The sequence below is a fragment of the Pseudophryne corroboree genome, chromosome 8, assembly GCF_028390025.1.
Source record: "Pseudophryne corroboree isolate aPseCor3 chromosome 8, aPseCor3.hap2, whole genome shotgun sequence".
Taxonomy (NCBI): Eukaryota; Metazoa; Chordata; class Amphibia; order Anura; family Myobatrachidae; genus Pseudophryne; species Pseudophryne corroboree.
In genome coordinates, this window is record NC_086451.1 from 436,359,645 (window position 1) to 436,378,484 (window position 18,840).

An 18,840-nucleotide genomic window follows, 5' to 3' on the forward strand; every position below is an offset into this window, starting at 1 on the left:
TGTCTGCGCTGAATAGACGCTGTGCGCATGCGCACAGCGTCTATTCACTACTGCTCTGCTATGCAGAGCAGTGACTGTAGGAGACTCCCAACTGCCCCCCCCATCGCGGGACACTGCGGGAGGCAGGGCCGGCTCCAGGCACGTTCCAATAGAGCGGCCGAACAGGGCGCCACGCTTAATGGGCGCCGCTATTCTCGCCGCTATATTGGAGCCTGGAGACAGCAGCAGCGCGTCCATCCCGCGGCCCCCTAGCAGTGGCTGTGAACTACAGTATGTGCGCTTCTGACGTCGGGCCCTCTAATCCTCCTCCAGTATGAGGAGGAGTTACAGTACTGCCCCTCCCGCCCAGTGCGGCCCCAGCAGCAAGTCACATACAGACATGATTGATTCAATGCTGTCACGCTCACTGCTGGCCACTCACCAATCACAGCACCGCAAGCCATAACATAGTAGTAACCCGTCAGCGTGACTGGTGTATAGCTGGTGTATGCACCAATCACAGTGACTGAGAGTCCTGCCAGCTTGCTCCTTCACCTAATTGGTGCCTTCAGCTGCCGCGCCGCCATAGCACCGGAGCACAAAGGGAAAGTGAGGGGGGTGCAAACCTTTGACATCGGCGCTGTCAGTACTGGCCAATCGCGGGGCAGAGTCCGGATAGTGGCCCTCATTCCGAGTTGATCGCTCGCAAGGCGAATTTAGCAGAGTTGCTCACGCTAAGCCTACGCCTACTGGGAGTGTATCTTAGCTTCTTAAAATTGCGACCGATGTATTCGCAATATTGCGATTACAAACTACTTAGCAGTTTCAGAGTAGCTTCAGACTTACTCGGCATCTGCGTTCAGTTCAGTGCTTGTCGTTCCTGGTTTGACGTCATAAACACACCCAGCGTTCGCCCAGACACTCCCCCGTTTCTCCGGCCACTCCTGCGTTTTTTCCGGAAACGGTAGCGTTTTTATCCACACGCCCCGAAAACGCTGTGTTTCCGCCCAGTAACACCCATTTCCTGTCAATCACACTACGTTCGCCAGAGCGAAGAAAAAGCCGTGAGTAAAAATACTATCTTCATTGTAAAATTACTTGGCGCAGTCGCAGTGCGAATATTGCGCATGCGTACTAAGCGGAATTTCACTGCGATGCGAAGAAAATTACCGAGCGATCAACTCGGAATGAGGGCCAGTGTTCCCCACAGCCTCTTCCCTCTCCAAGCCCTTGTCTGCCTGTCTCTGAGTACTCACTCCCCCCGCCCCTCACCGTTCATCCTACCCCTGCAGTGTGTGGCTGCACGTGGGCTGGTGCCTCCTCTGGGACCAGCCCTCCGCCCTTCCCTCCTCCAGCATTACATGTTCCTCCCCTCTTCTTCCCTTTCGGCTCTCCCGCCCTTAACCCTCTTTCTGCCCTCAAAGTACCCAAATGCTTAAAACTTTGTGGACGATCCTTATGCCCACTGACATCCACCCCCCTGCCATAGCGCCTGCTATACTGTCAGCCAGGCACTGGGAGATTCAGAGCAGCTGCACTTTATTTATTACAGCCTGCTTTCTGACCCCCTATCTATTGCAGCCTGCCCTCTGACCCCTCCTTATCTGTTGCAGCCTGCCCTCTGACCCCTCATCTGTCGCAGCCTGCCCTCTGACCCCTCCCTACCTGTCGCAGCCTGCTCTCTGACTCTCTATCTGTCGCAGCCTGCCCTCTTACCCCTCCTTACCTGGTGCAGCCTGCCCTCTGACCCCTCCTTACCTGTCACAGCCTGCCCACTGACCCCATCTTACCTCTCGCAGCCTGCTCTTTGACCCCTCCCTATCTGTCGCAGCCTGCCCACTGACTCTATCTTACCTCTCGCAGTCTGCCCTCTGACCCCTCCCTGTCTGTCGCAGCATGGCTTCTGACTGCTCCCTACCTGTCGCAGCCTGCCCTCTGACCCCTCCCTACCTGTCACAGCCTGCCCTCTGACTACTCCCTACCTGTAGCAGCCTACCCTCTGACTCCTCCTTACCTGTCACAGCCTGCTCTCTGACCCCTCCTTACCTGTCACAGCCTGCCCTCTAATATCCTACCAGTTACAGCCTGCCCTCTGACTCCTCCTTACCTGTCGCAGCCTGCTCTCTGACCCCTATCTGTCGCAGCCTGCCCTCTGACCCCTCCCTACCTGTTGCAGCCTACTCTCTGACCCCTCCTTACCTGTCGCAGCCTGCCCTCTGACCGCTCCCTACCTGTTGCAGCCTGCTCTCTGACCCCTCCTTACCTGTCGCAGCCTGCCCTCTGACCCCTCCCTACCTGTTGCAGCCTGCCCTCTGACCCCTCCCTACCTGTTGCAGCCTGCCCTCTGACTCCTCCTTACCTGTCGCAGCCTGCTCTCTGACCCTCTATCTGTTGCAGCCTGCCCTCTGACTCCTCCCTACCTGTCGCAGCCTTCCCTCTGACCCCTCCCTACTTGTTGCAGCCTGCCCTCTTACCCCTCCTTACCTGTCACAGCCTGCTCTTTGACCCCTCCCTATCTGTCGCAGCCTGCCCACTGACCCCATCTTACCTCTCACAGTCTGCCCTCTGACCCCTCCCTACTTGTTGCAGCCTGCCCTCTGACTACTCCCTACCTGTAGCAGCCTACCCTCTGACCCCTCCTTACCTGTCACAGCCTGCTCTCTGACCGCCTATCTGTTGCAGCCTGCCCTCTGATCCCTCCCTACCTGTCGCATCCTGACCTCTAACCCCTCCTTACCGGTCACTGCTTGCCTTCTGACCCCTTCTTACCTGTTGCAGCCTACCCTCTGGCCCCTCCTTACCTGTTGCAGCCTGTGCTCAGACCCCTCCCAACCTGTCGCATCCTGACCTCTAACCCCTCCTTACCGGTCACTGCTTGCCCTCTGACCCCTTATTACCTGTTGCAGCCTACCCTCTGGCCCCTCCTTACCTGTTGCAGCCTGTGCTCAGACCCCTCCCTACCTGTCACATCCTGCCCTCTAACTTCTCCTTACCTGTCAGCCTGCACTCTTACCCCTCCTTACCTGTCACATCCTGCCCTCTGACTTCTCCTTACCTGTCAGCCTGCACTCTGACCCCTCCTTACCTGTCGCAGTCTGCCCTCTGACCCCTCCCTGTCTGTCGCAGCATGGCTTCTGACTGCTCCCTACCTGTCGCAGCCTGCCCTCTGACCCCTCCCTACCTGTCACAGCCTGCCCTCTGACTACTCCCTACCTGTAGCAGCCTACCCTCTGACTCCTCCTTACCTGTCACAGCCTGCTCTCTGACCCCTCCTTACCTGTCACAGCCTGCCCTCTAATATCCTACCAGTTACAGCCTGCCCTCTGACTCCTCCTTACCTGTCGCAGCCTGCTCTCTGACCCCTATCTGTCACAGCCTGCCCTCTGACCCCTCCCTACCTGTTGCAGCCTACTCTCTGACCCCTCCTTACCTGTCGCAGCCTGCCCTCTGACCGCTCCCTACCTGTTGCAGCCTGCTCTCTGACCCCTCCTTACCTGTCGCAGCCTGCCCTCTGACCCCTCCCTACCTGTTGCAGCCTGCCCTCTGACCCCTCCCTACCTGTTGCAGCCTGCCCTCTGACTCCTCCTTACCTGTCGCAGCCTGCTCTCTGACCCTCTATCTGTTGCAGCCTGCCCTCTGACTCCTCCCTACCTGTCGCAGCCTTCCCTCTGACCCCTCCCTACTTGTTGCAGCCTGCCCTCTTACCCCTCCTTACCTGTCACAGCCTGCTCTTTGACCCCTCCCTATCTGTCGCAGCCTGCCCACTGACCCCATCTTACCTCTCACAGTCTGCCCTCTGACCCCTCCCTACTTGTTGCAGCCTGCCCTCTGACTACTCCCTACCTGTAGCAGCCTACCCTCTGACCCCTCCTTACCTGTCACAGCCTGCTCTCTGACCGCCTATCTGTTGCAGCCTGCCCTCTGATCCCTCCCTACCTGTCGCATCCTGACCTCTAACCCCTCCTTACCGGTCACTGCTTGCCTTCTGACCCCTTCTTACCTGTTGCAGCCTACCCTCTGGCCCCTCCCTACCTGTCACAGCCTGCCCTCTGACTACTCCCTACCTGTAGCAGCCTACCCTCTGACTCCTCCTTACCTGTCACAGCCTGCTCTCTGACCCCTCCTTACCTGTCACAGCCTGCCCTCTAATATCCTACCAGTTACAGCCTGCCCTCTGACTCCTCCTTACCTGTCGCAGCCTGCTCTCTGACCCCTATCTGTCACAGCCTGCCCTCTGACCCCTCCCTACCTGTTGCAGCCTACTCTCTGACCCCTCCTTACCTGTCGCAGCCTGCCCTCTGACCGCTCCCTACCTGTTGCAGCCTGCTCTCTGACCCCTCCTTACCTGTCGCAGCCTGCCCTCTGACCCCTCCCTACCTGTTGCAGCCTGCCCTCTGACCCCTCCCTACCTGTTGCAGCCTGCCCTCTGACTCCTCCTTACCTGTCGCAGCCTGCTCTCTGACCCTCTATCTGTTGCAGCCTGCCCTCTGACTCCTCCCTACCTGTCGCAGCCTTCCCTCTGACCCCTCCCTACTTGTTGCAGCCTGCCCTCTTACCCCTCCTTACCTGTCACAGCCTGCTCTTTGACCCCTCCCTATCTGTCGCAGCCTGCCCACTGACCCCATCTTACCTCTCACAGTCTGCCCTCTGACCCCTCCCTACTTGTTGCAGCCTGCCCTCTGACTACTCCCTACCTGTAGCAGCCTACCCTCTGACCCCTCCTTACCTGTCACAGCCTGCTCTCTGACCGCCTATCTGTTGCAGCCTGCCCTCTGATCCCTCCCTACCTGTCGCATCCTGACCTCTAACCCCTCCTTACCGGTCACTGCTTGCCTTCTGACCCCTTCTTACCTGTTGCAGCCTACCCTCTGGCCCCTCCTTACCTGTTGCAGCCTGTGCTCAGACCCCTCCCAACCTGTCGCATCCTGACCTCTAACCCCTCCTTACCGGTCACTGCTTGCCCTCTGACCCCTTATTACCTGTTGCAGCCTACCCTCTGGCCCCTCCTTACCTGTTGCAGCCTGTGCTCAGACCCCTCCCTACCTGTCACATCCTGCCCTCTAACTTCTCCTTACCTGTCAGCCTGCACTCTTACCCCTCCTTACCTGTCACATCCTGCCCTCTGACTTCTCCTTACCTGTCAGCCTGCACTCTGACCCCTCCTTACCTGTCGCAGCCTGCACTCTGACCCCTCCTTACCTGTCACAGCCTGCCCTCTAATATCCTACCAGTTACAGCCTGCCCTCTGACCCCTCCATACCTGTCGCAGCCTGCCCTAAATTGGGGGTACTATTGTTTGGCTACGTCCCTTCCTTGTGAGATCTTCAGCGTGTGCTGTCCCATTACAAAGTTTGTCTCATCAAGGGGCACCAAAATCTACATTCACTTACCAAAAAAAATTAAGCTCAGGCCGCCCTGCGTGGAAACATCCTCCTAGCTCACACCACGTGCCTGCCGCACTCTCTCTCTTTTGCTCCCATACCATGCTCTCAATCATCTTGTGACACTGCAGCCATGCCAACACCACAGGCACAGTCAGCGTTCCTCTCAAGAAGACACAGAGAGATGACTCCAAGGACACAGGTGAGACAGTTCAGCAGAGACTGTCACTGAGGCAGTAAGTCACCGCTCACTGGGGGTCATTTCGAGTTGTTCGCTCGTTGCAGATTTTCGCTATGCTGCGATTAGTTGCAAATTGCGCATGCGCAAGGCACGCAGGGCGCATGCGCTTAGTTATTTAACACAAAACTTAGCTGTTTTGCTGTGGCTTCTGTGGCGCTTTTCAGTCGCACTGGTGTTCGATAAATGATTGACAGGAAGTGGGTGTTTCTGGGTGGTAACTGAGCATTTTCCGGGCGTTTGTAAAAAAACGCAGGCGTGTCATGGAAAAACGCGAGAGTGTCTGGAGAAACGGGGGAGTGGCTGGCTGAACGCAGGGCGTGTTTGTGACGTCAAACCAGGAATTAAACGGACTGAGCTGATCGCAATCTGTGAGTAGGTCTGGAGCTACTCAGAAACTGCAAAGAATTATTTAGTAGCAATTCTGCTAATCTTTCGTTCGCTATTCTGATAAGCTAAGATACACTCCCAGAGGGCGGTGGCCTAGCGTGTGCAATGCTGCTAAAAGCAGCTAGCGAGCGAACAACTCAGAATGAGGGCCTTTGAGTACTGCAGGGGAAAGAGAGGGGTCCAGGTATATAAAATATATATATATATATATATATATATATATATATATATATATATATATACTGTATATATATACTGTATATATATATATATATATATATATATCATGATTATCTAAATATTATGGAATTGCAGCACCCCAAATGAATTATACACTGAACAGTGTGCGGTTTTATTTATTTATTTATGAGCCAAGCATTCAGTAGTTTCCCGAGTGCACCTTCAATATATGCTTGGCTTTTCTTATTTGTAACTTACTGCATTTGTCCAGACCAACCAGGAGCAATAACATGTACCATGTGGCATAATGTGAATTTGGCTCATACCTTGTGACATAATGTGTATTTGGCTCATACTGTGTGGAATAATATGAATTTCGGCTCATACCATGTGGCATAATGTGAATTTCATCTCATACCATTTGGCATAATGTGAATTTCGGCTCATACCATGTGGCATAATGTGAATTTCTGCTCATACCGTGTGGCGTTATGTGAATTACTGCACTGTGGGGGCATATCTGCACTGTGTGGGCATTTATGTATCTGGCACTGTGGGGGCATGTATGTATCTGGCACTGTGGGGGCATATCTGCACTGTGGGGTATTTATGTATCTGGCACTGTGGGGGCATTTATGTATCTGGCACTGTGGTGGCATTTTATGTATCTGGCACTGTGGGGGCATTTATGTATCTGGCACTGTGGGGGTATATCGACACTGTGGGGGCATTTATGTATCTGGCACTGTGGGGGCATATCTGCACTGTGAGGGCATTTGTGTATCTGGCACTGTGGAGGCATATCTGCACTGTGGGGGCATTTATGTATCTGGCACTGTGGGGGCATTTATGTATCTGGCACTGTGGGGGCATATCTGCACTGTGGGGTATTTATGTATCTGGCACTGTGGGGGCATTTATGTATCTGGCACTGTGGGGGCATATCTGCACTGTGGGGTATTTACGTATCTGGCACTGTGGGGGCATTTATGTATCTGGCACTGTGGGGGCATTTATGTATCTGGCACTGGGGGCATTTATGTATCTGTCACTGTGGGGGCATTTATGTATCTGGCACTGGGGGCATTTACGTATCTGGCACTGTGGGGGCATTTATGTATCTGGCACTGTGGGGGCATATTTGCACTGTGGGGGCATTTATGTATCTGGCACTGTGGTGGCATATCTGCACTGTGGGGGCATTTATGTATCTTGCACTGTGGGGGCATTTATGTATCTGGCACTGGGGGCATTTATGTATCTGGCACTGTGGGGGCATTTATGTATCTGGCACTGTGGGGGCATATCTGCACTGTGGGGGCATTTATGTATCTGGCACTGTGGGGGCATATCTGCACTGTGGGGGCATTTATGTTTCTGGCACTGTGGGGGCATTTATGTATCTGGCACTGTGGGGGCATATCTGCACTGTGGGGTATTTATGTATCTGGCACTGTGGGGGCATTTATGTATCTGGCACTGTGGGGGCATTTATGTATCTGGCACTGGGGGCATTTATGTATCTGGCACTGTGGGGGCATTTATGTATCTGGCACTGGGGGCATTTACGTATCTGGCACTGTGGGGGCATTTATGTATCTGGCACTGTGGGGGCATATTTGCACTGTGGGGGCATTTATGTATCTGGCACTGTGGTGGCATATCTGCACTGTGGGGGCATTTATGTATCTTGCACCGTGGGGGCATTTATGTATCTGGCACTGGGGGCATTTATGTATCTGGCACTGTGGGGGCATTTATGTATCTGGCACTGTGGGGGCATATCTGCACTGTGGGGGCATTTATGTATCTGGCACTGTGGGGGCATATCTGCACTGTGGGGGCATTTATGTATCTGGCACTGTGGGGACATATTTGGCACTGTGTGGCCATTTATGTAGCTGGCACTGCTGGGGGGCATGTCACGTGTAGCTGGCACTGCTGGGGGGCATGTCACGTGTAGCTGGCACTGCTGGGGAGTATATCATGTAGTGTTCCCGCTAGGCATCTGTGGCTAGGCAATGTGTCTCAGTGCTCTATCTGGTGCAATGTGTCTCAGTGCTCTGCCTGCCGCAAAGTGTCTAACGTGCTGTGCCTGGCGCAAAGTGTCTAATGTGCTGTGCCTGGCGCAAAGTGCATAGGAGGTTCTACCTGGTGCAATGTGTATTAGCTGCACTAAGTAACTCCCCTTAATTTTTGCTGCGCGCCACTCTCCATGCTTTAGATTGTAGGTATGGGATCAACAAGCATTACAGTATGTACATCATTTTGCCCTCCTAACTTAAAAATGTGCCCTCCCTGTGATCAGCACCCTGCCCTAAAAAGTGAACACTATCATGTGTAGCTGGCACTGCTGGGGGGCATGTCATGTGTAGCTGGCACTGCTGGGGGGTATGTCATGTGTAGCTGGCACTGCTGGGGGGCATGTCATGTGTAGCTGGCACTGCTGCGGGGCATGTCATGTGTAGCTGGCACTGCTGCGGGCATGTCATGTGTGGCTGGCACTGCTTCGGGGCATGTCATGTCTATCTGGCACTGCACATTATGTGTATCTGACACTATACTGGAGACATTATGTGTATCTGGCACTATACTGGAGACATTATGTGTATCTGGCACTATACTGGAGACATTATGTGTATCTGGCACTATACTGGAGACATTGTGTGTATCTGACACTATACTGGAGACATTGTGTGTAAGGAACACTACTGTTTTGTTGTGTGTAAGGTTGCTAATTGTGTGCGTAGAGGGGGTGTGAAAATATATTTATTTATACTTTGATGATATGAAGTTATGAGACCACGCCCACTTTTCCAGAGACCATGCCCACTTTTTGTGGCCGCGCGCGGGCCTTCGGCGCACGCATGGAGGGGGGGGGGGGGACACTTTTACATTTTCTCGCTCAGGGTGCTAGTAGTCCTGGAGCCGGCCCTGGCGGGAGGTATGCATATATGGCACTGGGGGGGCACTGAGGGGGCATATATGGAACAGGGGGGGCACTGAGGGGGCATATATGGCCTGAGGGGGCATATATGGCACTGGGGTGGCACTGAGGGGCATATATGGCACTGAGGGGGCATATATGGCACTGGGGGCACTGAGGGGGCATATATGGCACTGGGGGGGCACAGAGGGGTCATATATGGCACTGAGGGGGCATATATGGCACTGCGGGGGGCACTGAGGGGGCATATATGGCACTGAGGGGGCATATATGGCACTGGGGGGCACTGAGGGCATAGATGGCACTGGGGGGCACTGAGGGGGCATAGATGGCACTGGGGGGCACTGAGGGGGCATATATGGCACTGGGGAGGCACTGAGGGGGCATATATGGCACTGAGGGGGCATATATGGCACTGGTGGGGCACTGAGGGGGCATATATGGCACTGGGGGGGCACTGAGGGGGCATATATGGCACTGGGGGGTACTGAGGGGGCATATATGGCACTGGGGGGCACTGAGGGGGCATATATGGCACTGGGGAGGCACTGAGGGGGCATATATGGCACTGGGGGGGCACTGAGGGGGCATATATGGCACTGTATGTGTACCTGGCACATGGGGGCTATATTTGGCACTGGGGGCACGTAAGCACCTGACATTGTGGGGGAATATCTGGCACTGGGGGCATATGTGGCGCTGGGGGGGAGAGGCTATATTTGGCACTGGGGGCATGTGAGTACCTGGCACCGTGGGGGAATATCTGGCACTGAGGACATATGTGGCACTGGGAGCACAGCCCTAGCAACAAGCACTACCCCCTAGCAATGAGCATGACACCCAGTGCATGAAACCCCTGGCAACGAGCATGACACCGAGTGCATGAAACACCTGGCAACGAGCATGACACCCTGAGCATGAAAACCCCTGGCACCGTGCATGGAACCAAGAGCATGAAACCCCTGGCAACGAGCAGGTAATTTAAAAGTAATTAGAAGCCTTAATGTAGGACTTAATGTGTAATGGGCATTACGGTGTGTGGCATAATGTATCACGGACATTGCGGTGTGTGTCAGAATGTGTCACAGGCATTACGGTGTGTGGCAAACTATATCACGGGCATTGTGGTATGTGGTATAATGTCTCAGGGGCATTGCAGTGTGGCATAGGGTATAACGGGCATTGCGGTATGTGTCACAGGCATTACGGTGTATGGTATACTAGATCACGGGCATTGTGGTATGTGGTATAATGTCTCAGGGTCATTGCAGTGTGTGGCATAATGTATAATGGGCATTGCGGTGTGTGGCATAATGTGTCAGGCATTACGGTGTCTGTATACTATATCACGGGCATTGTGGTATGTGGTATAATGTCTCAGGGTCATTGCAGTGTGGCATAATGTATAACGGGCATTGCGGTGTGTGTCATAATGTATCACGGACATTGCGGTGTGTGGTATACTATATCATGGGCATTGTGGTATGTGGTATAATGTCTCAGGTTCATTGCAGTGTGTGTCATAATGTATCACGGACATTGCGGTGTGTGTCATAATGTATCACGGACATTGCGGTGTGTGGTATACTATATCATGGGCATTGTGGTATGTGCTATAATGTATCAGGGGCATTGCAGTGTGTAGCATAATGTATAACGGGCATTGCGATTCCTGTCATAATGTGTCATAGACATTACGGTGTGTGGCATAATGTGTCGGGGGCATTACGGTGTGTGCATATTGTATCATGTGCATTATTGTGTGTGGCATAATGTCTGAGGGCCTTTGCAGTATGTGGCATAATGTATACTGGGCATTACTATAAGGAGGAAAAATGACAAATAATGGAAGGGGCATGAATCAGGATTATTTTTCTTTCCTGTGGTGGCTAACGTCTGGGCGTGCAGGTTGCAAAACTGGGGTATAAGGTAGTCCATTCCTGCAATGCCACGCCTCTTTATGCGAAGCCGCGCCCATTTAAACAAAACCACGCCCCTTTTGGCGCCGTGCGCCTTCGGCGCGCACATGTTTGTCCCTTTCCTAGTGCCAATTATGGGGGGGGGGGGGGGCGCCGAAGAATTTTTTGGCTTGGGGGAGAAAAATTTCTAGTTACGCCACTGCCCCCACTAATTGGTGTATTTCATTAGCAGTTCTTAAAGGGAAGCCACTCAGGGAAAATAATGTTCCTGGACATTTCTACCTATATTCACGCAATGTAATTGTAAGAAATATGTTTTCTGTAACACACACACACAAACAGGAAGGGAATAATATAGTGTATACAGTCATTGATGACTGTCACAGTATGCTTCCCATATGTTTGTACGTTGTACTAGAGGGAAGATCTATTAATGTTGTGTTTATATCTCTTGATCTGACAGGGCAGGACACTGATAGCGGATGACATATTGGTGGCTTATTATGGAGATGAAGTGTCCCTGCGTCAGTTCCGAGCCTCCTTGCGACAAATCGTCAGTGCCAACGCTAACATGGACTTTCTTAATGGGACCCGCAACGACCCCATACGTCACTTCGACTCTGAGAGAGTGAAACAGGGGAACAGCCTCCTGCTACGGTCCCGGGAGGACCTGGTGAGGAACATCCAGGCCAAAGAGTATGAAGGGGCCCGGGAGACTTTGGGCCAGATACTGCACTCGCTGCAGGTAATGTACATGCTTTGTGCCCACCAACACAATACTGCATAAGCAAAGCAAAGAGAAAGAGAGCGATTCCCAAAAATGTCCAGCAGGTGTCAGTACAGGTTGTTGTTATTTTTTGCTATCCTATCTGCAAGACAAAGGGGGTAATTCAGAGTTGATCGCAGCAGCAAATTTGTTAGCAGTTGGGCAAAACTATGGGGGTAATTCAAAGTTGATCGCAGCAGCAAATTTGTTAGCAGTTGGGCAAAACCATATACACTGCAGGTGGGGCAGATGTAACGTGCAGAGATAGTTAGATTTCGGTGGGTTATTTTGTTTCTGTGCAGGGTAAATAATGTCTGCTTCATTTTTACACTGCAATTTAGATTTCAGTTTGAACATACCCCACCCAAATCTAACTCTCTCTGCACATATTACATCTGCCCCACCTGCAGTGCACATGGTTTTGCCCAACTGCTAACAAATTTGCTGCTGCAATCAACTCAGAATTAGGCCCAAAGATAAAATATTGGCCCTCATTCCGAGTTGATCGCACGTAGCAACTTTTTGCTGCTCGTGCGATCAACTTGACGCCGCCTATGGGGGAGTATATTTAAGCATTGCAGGGCTGCGATTGCTTGTGCAGCCCTGCTATGCTAAAAAAGTTTCTTGCAAAACAAGACCAGAGTCAGACCTACTTACCCTGTGCGATGGATCCAGCGACGAAGGTCCTGGGATTGACGTCAGACATCCGCCCTCCAAACGCCTGGACACGCCTGTGTTCGGATCTCCAGGCCCGGAAAACGGTGAGTAGACGCCTCGGAACGCTGTCAATCTTCTTGCGATCGCGCTAGCGATAACTTTCTTTTTTGTTCTAGCCGCTGCCCGGCGACAGCCGTGTGACCCCCATTATCCCCTCAATAACTATATTTGCATCTGCTTGTCCATCTCTATCATGTGATATCCGTGTGACCTTGTCTGTCACTGTCACTGTTCCCATTACCTCTCTCCCATTCTCTCAGGACTTTTACAGCCATACTAACTGGGTAGAGCTGGGGAACACCGACGTTCACCCCAACCTTGCTACTCCCGGGAAAGACATCTCCTCTATCGCTGGAGGTAGGACATGCTTCACTAAATTCCCTCTCTCTGAAATTTCTCACTTTCTAGGATGTGTGTGACTTGGGTCTGGAGTCTCTGGACACCTTGTGGGACTGAGTTCTTATTTCTTGCCTGTCTGTGCGCACCCTGTTTATCAGCCAACCAGATCATTAAAATGGTCACAGCAGCAGGAAATAAGCAGAAGATGAACTCAGTGTCCAATCCATCCATGTGACTGTGTTATTGAGGGCAGGGCTGCATGCAACAGAGGCAGTATATGAGGTGTGCGAGGTGGGGATGCAAGAAGCAGTGGCGTCACTAGGAGGGGGGCGGACTGCACCGGGTGTCACCATCCGAGGAGATGACACCAAAATGCCAGCTCCTCCTCAGTGACCAGGAGCTGGTCCTGCACTGTGACATCATCGCACAGCGCACGGTTTCCGGGCACTGAGGAGGAGCCGGCAGCACGGTAAGAGTCTCTCTGGGCACGTTCCCAGAGTGATGAAAACGGGGGCATACTGCAAGGCCATGCCCTTTTACCATGAGACCATGCTCCCTTTTCAGCCATATCTATTTGACACACTGGGTGACACAGATCCCAGACTGAGTGTCATGAGAGGAAGGAGCAGGGTCCCCATCAGCACAGAGTATATCAGGAGATGAAGGATATGTTAGTGAGGACAGGTAATACCACAGTAAGGGACCCTACACATGTAACGATCCGCCGCCGAGCTGCCCGACGGAGGATACAGCCGAAGGGCGACCCGGCGGTGCGGGGGGGGGGGGGGGGGGCAGTGGCGGTGGGAATGAAGTTACTTCACTACCCCTGTCGCACGCCTCCATAGAAGTGCAGGCAAATATGGACGAGATCGTCCATATTGGCCTGCATGCACAGCCGACGGGGCACCAGCGATGAACGAGCGCGGGGCCGTGCATCATTCATCGCTGGTGCCTCCACGCTCAAAGATATGAACGGTATCTCGTTCATTAATGTACGAGATCATTCATATCTTTGACTGATATCGCCCAGTGTGTAGGGCCTTTGAGTGATCATACCCAAATCTGTTGTTCACACTGGCACTCAGCCTCGCCTCCATACGTACGCTGTGACCTTTCCCTCTATTTCTCTTTTCTCGCCATCTCTCAGTCTTTGATCAAACCTGTACAGATTGCACTGATGTCTCTTGTCAGAATAACATTGCAGCAGCCATTCAAAAGAGACATCTCCTGACGTCGGGATACTATGGAGAGACCCCAGAAAAGCCTCAAGGTGCGTACGTTACTCATTATATAATGTTGTCACGTATAGAGTGGGCCTGCAAGATAGTATAGCTCTGGACACTATAGAATGAAAACATAAAACATGAATGTGCCTTATGGTAGCATTTCCACTAGATGTGGTTTCAGTCTAACCTATCCACTTGAGCACTGTACAGTAGATTTCAGATAACATGGTTCATTGATTGTGAAAAGATGGTTGTTTGTTATTTAACACATAAGTAAAGATTTTTATTGGAATGTGATGTCAAGTCATCGGCGTCTCTATAGTGGGTGTAGGCCGGCCATTTTCCCGGAGATTTGTGGGTGCACAGTAGAGAAGTCACCAGAACATAGCGTGGATGCCATGTTTCCGAGTCCTGCGCAGGCCGTGGGCTTTGGTATCCTCTGATTTTAGCAAGAAATCCTCTGAATCGGCAACAAATTAAAAGCCTCAGAGAAAACCTTTAGCAGTCCCATTAATACAGGTTAAATAACAGGATGATTGCACGGTATCCGGTCCATAGGTCAACCGGTCAATACCCTATCGCCGACATACCTTTGATCGACATGGTCAAAGGGTCGACAGGTTCAAATGGTCGACATGACAATGGCCGGCAAAGCATATCACCACCACAAGTTTTTTGGAATTTTTTGTTTTTAATTTTTTTCATACTTTTTCATACTTTACCATCCGCGTGGACTACGATTGGGAATGGTAACCTGTCCGAAGCATGGTGAGCAAATCGTTACACTAATTGGGATTTCATGTGCTGACACCCAAAAACCATAAAAAAGTGTGTCGACCTTTCACGCGTCGACCATTTACATGATGACCTTTTGCTTGTGTCAACGTTATTGTCCAATTCGACCTTGTGCGTGTCGACCATTTGGTGTCAACTTAGACCCTGTCTATTATACCATACCCTGATTGCACACGCCAGCGTCATCATGGCCCCAGCAAATGATCCTCCGGATACACCTGTCATACCATACCAATCTGTTACCATAGAAATAATGTATATCTATGTCACAAGTCCTTGTTAGCGTGAAACGTGCCTACATTTCAGTCCATTGTGTTCCTTTACATCAGGAAAATGCAGTCACGGCGGACCCTTTGATGACAGCAGACAACGCAGTGCCCGCGGGGGGATCAACAAGGACACCGCCACCGCTATGTTTTCCCCCCACCACTTTCTGCACAGCACAGCAGCCCAGGTGGCACTGCGGGCATCCATTAAATTTCTGAGCGATCTGCGGAGGGAGGTGACTGACGCAGACATGATGAGGTGAGAGGAAGAGAAAGGTGCAGTAGCCTATGACAGGAGCGACTAGGCTGAGCCAGACCATGATGTTACAGTAAAGCAAATACATGTTGTTTATATAATGTCATCTCACACCAGAGGCTGATCAAGCTCTGCAGGGGCCAGTACATTATTGCTCCTACACCCTTGTCTCCTATGCAGTAGCGGATCTTGCCACGGGCAAGCAGGACTTTTGCCCGGGGCGCCGCCTTCCGGAGGGCGCCGGCGCCATCCGGAGGGCGCCGCACCATGGCAAGATCCGCCACTGTGCCACCCGCTGTGCCCCCCCTGCTGGTCCACGCTGTGAAGGGAACCAGACGCTACCCGTCTAGTTTCCCTTCGTGGAGAGGACCTTTGCATAGACACTAGAGGTCAATTATGACCCCTAGAGTCTGTGCCACAATGCTGTGCGGTGCGCAATGATGTCATCGCGCACCGCACAGCATTGTGGCACAGACTCTAGGGGTCATAACTGACCTCTAGTGTCTATGCATCCGAGGAGAGGAGCGGCGCCGGCGGAGGTCTGCATCGGTCTGGAATCAGGAGCGGGGATGTAAGTATACTTTTTTTTCTTTTTTTCTTTTCTTTCAGCGGCGCTACAAATGGGGGCGTAACTGACCACGCCCCCGTATTAAGCCACGCCCCTAACATTTTGCCCGGGGCGCCACAAGGGCAAGAACCGGCCCTGCCCCTATGCTAGACTGAAAGGTCTAATAAGGAGCATATGTATCAAACCTTGGTTAGAGATAAATGCCCTTATTTATCAATAAGTGATAAATTTCACTGTGAGTGTTAAATTGCACCAGCCAATCAGCTCCTAACTTCCATGTCACAGGCTGGGTTTGAAAAATGACAGGAGAGGTTTGGCTGGTGCAATTTATCACTCACAGTGAAATGTATCACTCATTGATAAATAGGGGCAAAAGTACCAGCCAGTCATCTCCTAACTGCCATATTACAGGCTGTATTTGACAAATGACAGGAGCTGATTGGTTGGTAGTTTTTCTCTCTCCACTTTATCTCACTCCATGCTTAGATAAACCTCCCCCTAAGTCCCTATATTTATATTCCAAGATTTGTTTATTAGGCTTTAGGGGGGCATTCAATTTGTGCGAGTTTGCAGAAGGCAAACTCTCATCGTTAAACTCACACACTTCACCTTTATGCATGCACCCGAGATTCACACAATTCGATTAAAAATACCAATTGACACAACTCGCAGTGAGGGTGTGCGAACTTTGGGCCTAAAGTCGCTGTTGTGCGAAATTGCACAGTGGCCGATTATCGAACGACTGCGCATGGTACGGATCGTAGTGTGCACCTGTGAGGCCAAACTGCGAAAGAATTCAGCATCATTTTTGATCGCTAGGCGAACACAGGTTGATTGACAGGAAGCGGGCGTTTGGGGGTGGTAACTAGGCGTTTTCTGGGAGTGTCAGGAAAAACACAGGTGTTCCCAAGCGTTTTCAGGGAGGGGGTGTGACGTCAGCTCCGGCTTGATCAGCCTGTTTGTATTGCACTGTAGAAGTAGGTCCTGGGCTACGCTTAGACTGCACAGACCGGAAATATCATTCGATGATGAGTGAGTTGCGAACGGATTTGCAGCTGGCCGGCGTTTGCAAAACTTTTTGCACGGTGTACGCAGACTTGCACGGGGCGGATTTTCGCTCTGTCCGGGACGGCAACTATCCGAACGCAAACCGATCAGAGGTACGATCAGGTCTGAATTAGGCCCTTTGGCCAAAAAGCAAATTGGGAAAAGAGCATTAAAAAGTGGGTAGACCTTCTTGGACCCCAAAAAAGTGGAACTACAAGTCCTACATGAACCAAGATGTGTATAAAGATGGCGGCTAATAAAATGAGACCTGAGACAGCAGGCGCATCCTATAGTGATGGAATAAGAATCTGGTCATGGTCATATTACTGTTACACTCTTAAAGGAAACTAATTCTACGGTTTAAACGGAAGTAACAAAGACAGTATGCCCTCTAATTACTGACATTCATTTCATAGACGGAAGGACTGGACAATTCAAAAGATGGATGGCTGAAGTAGCTTCCCAGACAAGACATCTTATAACTCGAGGACCATAATGAGCATCAGGATAACAGAACTCAAAGAAATAATGGGAGGATTAAAAGGGCCTCAGAGATTAAGGGGTATATATGTACTAAGCCTTGGAGAGAGATAAAATGGATAGCGATAAAGTATCAGCCAATCAGCTCCTAACTGCCATGTGACAGGCTGTGCGAAACATGACAGTTAAGAGCTGATTGGTTGGTACTTTATCTACATCCACTTTATCTTCTTCCAAGGCTTAGAACATAGAGCCCATAGAGGCCACAGTGCTCAACACTTCCATAGAGTCTATCTTTAGCTCCATATACATCGGGAGCAGTGGCGGCTCCTACCTATGTGGAGGAGGGGGGCTGCCGCTGCCTGGTCCACCAGATGAGGAAGGGAGCCCCTGCTGCAGCCGCCGCTGGCCGGATCCCAGCACCTCTATAATGAAGTTGACATGAGCCGGGACCGGTGCATGCGCACAAGCGGCGGCTTGACTGTGCTACCGCAAAACCATGGCTTCTATGGGCTGCATCGGCTGCAGCCCATAGAAGCCGGCTAAGGCGGATGTGGTAGGGAGCTGGCTTCCTTCAGGAAGCCAGCTCTCTGCCTATTGCAGCCCAGTCTGGCAGTTCGGGAGGGAAGAAACACCTCCCAATGGGACTGCCTGTAGTGTCTGTGACTGGCAGGTAGGACTTCCAATAGGAAGTCGCTGCCAGTCACAGTGGAGCCAGTGCAGTCTCACAGACCTCGTCTGGCTTCACTGACAGTGAGCTGGGTGGCGGATTTTACCTGGAGGGGCTGCAGTCCTGCAGCCCATAGGTAAAAACTGCCACTGATCGGGAGGCTGCTTATTGTTGAACAGAGCTCTCAGGGTCTTGATAACTAGAGATGAGCGGGTTCGGTTTCTTTGAATCCGAACCCGCACGAACTTCACTTTTTTTTCCACGGGTCCGAGCGACTCGGATCTTCCCGCCTTGCTCGGTTAACCCGAGCGCGCCCGAACGTCATCATGACGCTGTCGGATTCTCGCGAGGCTCGGATTCTATCGCGAGACTCGGATTCTATATAAGGAGCCGCGCGTCGCCGCCATTTTCACTCGTGCATTGAGATTGATAGGGAGAGGACGTGTCTGGCGTCCTCTCCATTAGAATAGAGATAGATAGATTAGATAGAGAGAGATTGTGCAGAGTCGCAGACAGAGTTAGTTTACCACAGTCAGTGACCAGTGCAGTTGCTAGTTAACTTTTATTTAATATAATATATCCGTTCACTTCTCTCTGCTATATCCGTTCTCTGCCTGAAAAAAAAAACGATACACAGCACAGTCAGTCACACAGTGTGACTCAGTCTGTGTGCACT

General features: G+C 51.7%; 1 protein-coding gene across 3 annotated transcripts in view; it reads left to right on the plus strand.

The window, feature by feature from the left end:
- VWA7 (von Willebrand factor A domain containing 7) overlaps nucleotides 1-18,840 on the plus strand; it is an 88,865-nt gene that overhangs the window by 54,158 nt on the left and 15,867 nt on the right. For 2 of the 3 annotated variants that reach the window (XM_063938053.1, XM_063938054.1), the window contains exons 3-6: nucleotides 11,498-11,779; nucleotides 12,778-12,874; nucleotides 14,004-14,126; nucleotides 15,207-15,402. In XM_063938053.1, coding sequence (XP_063794123.1) covers nucleotides 11,498-11,779; nucleotides 12,778-12,874; nucleotides 14,004-14,126; nucleotides 15,207-15,402 — 698 coding nt within the window. Of the gene's footprint in view, nucleotides 1-4,862; nucleotides 5,563-11,497; nucleotides 11,780-12,777; nucleotides 12,875-14,003; nucleotides 14,127-15,206; nucleotides 15,403-18,840 lie in introns of those variants that run through there. The other variant, XM_063938055.1, reaches the window with a different exon arrangement.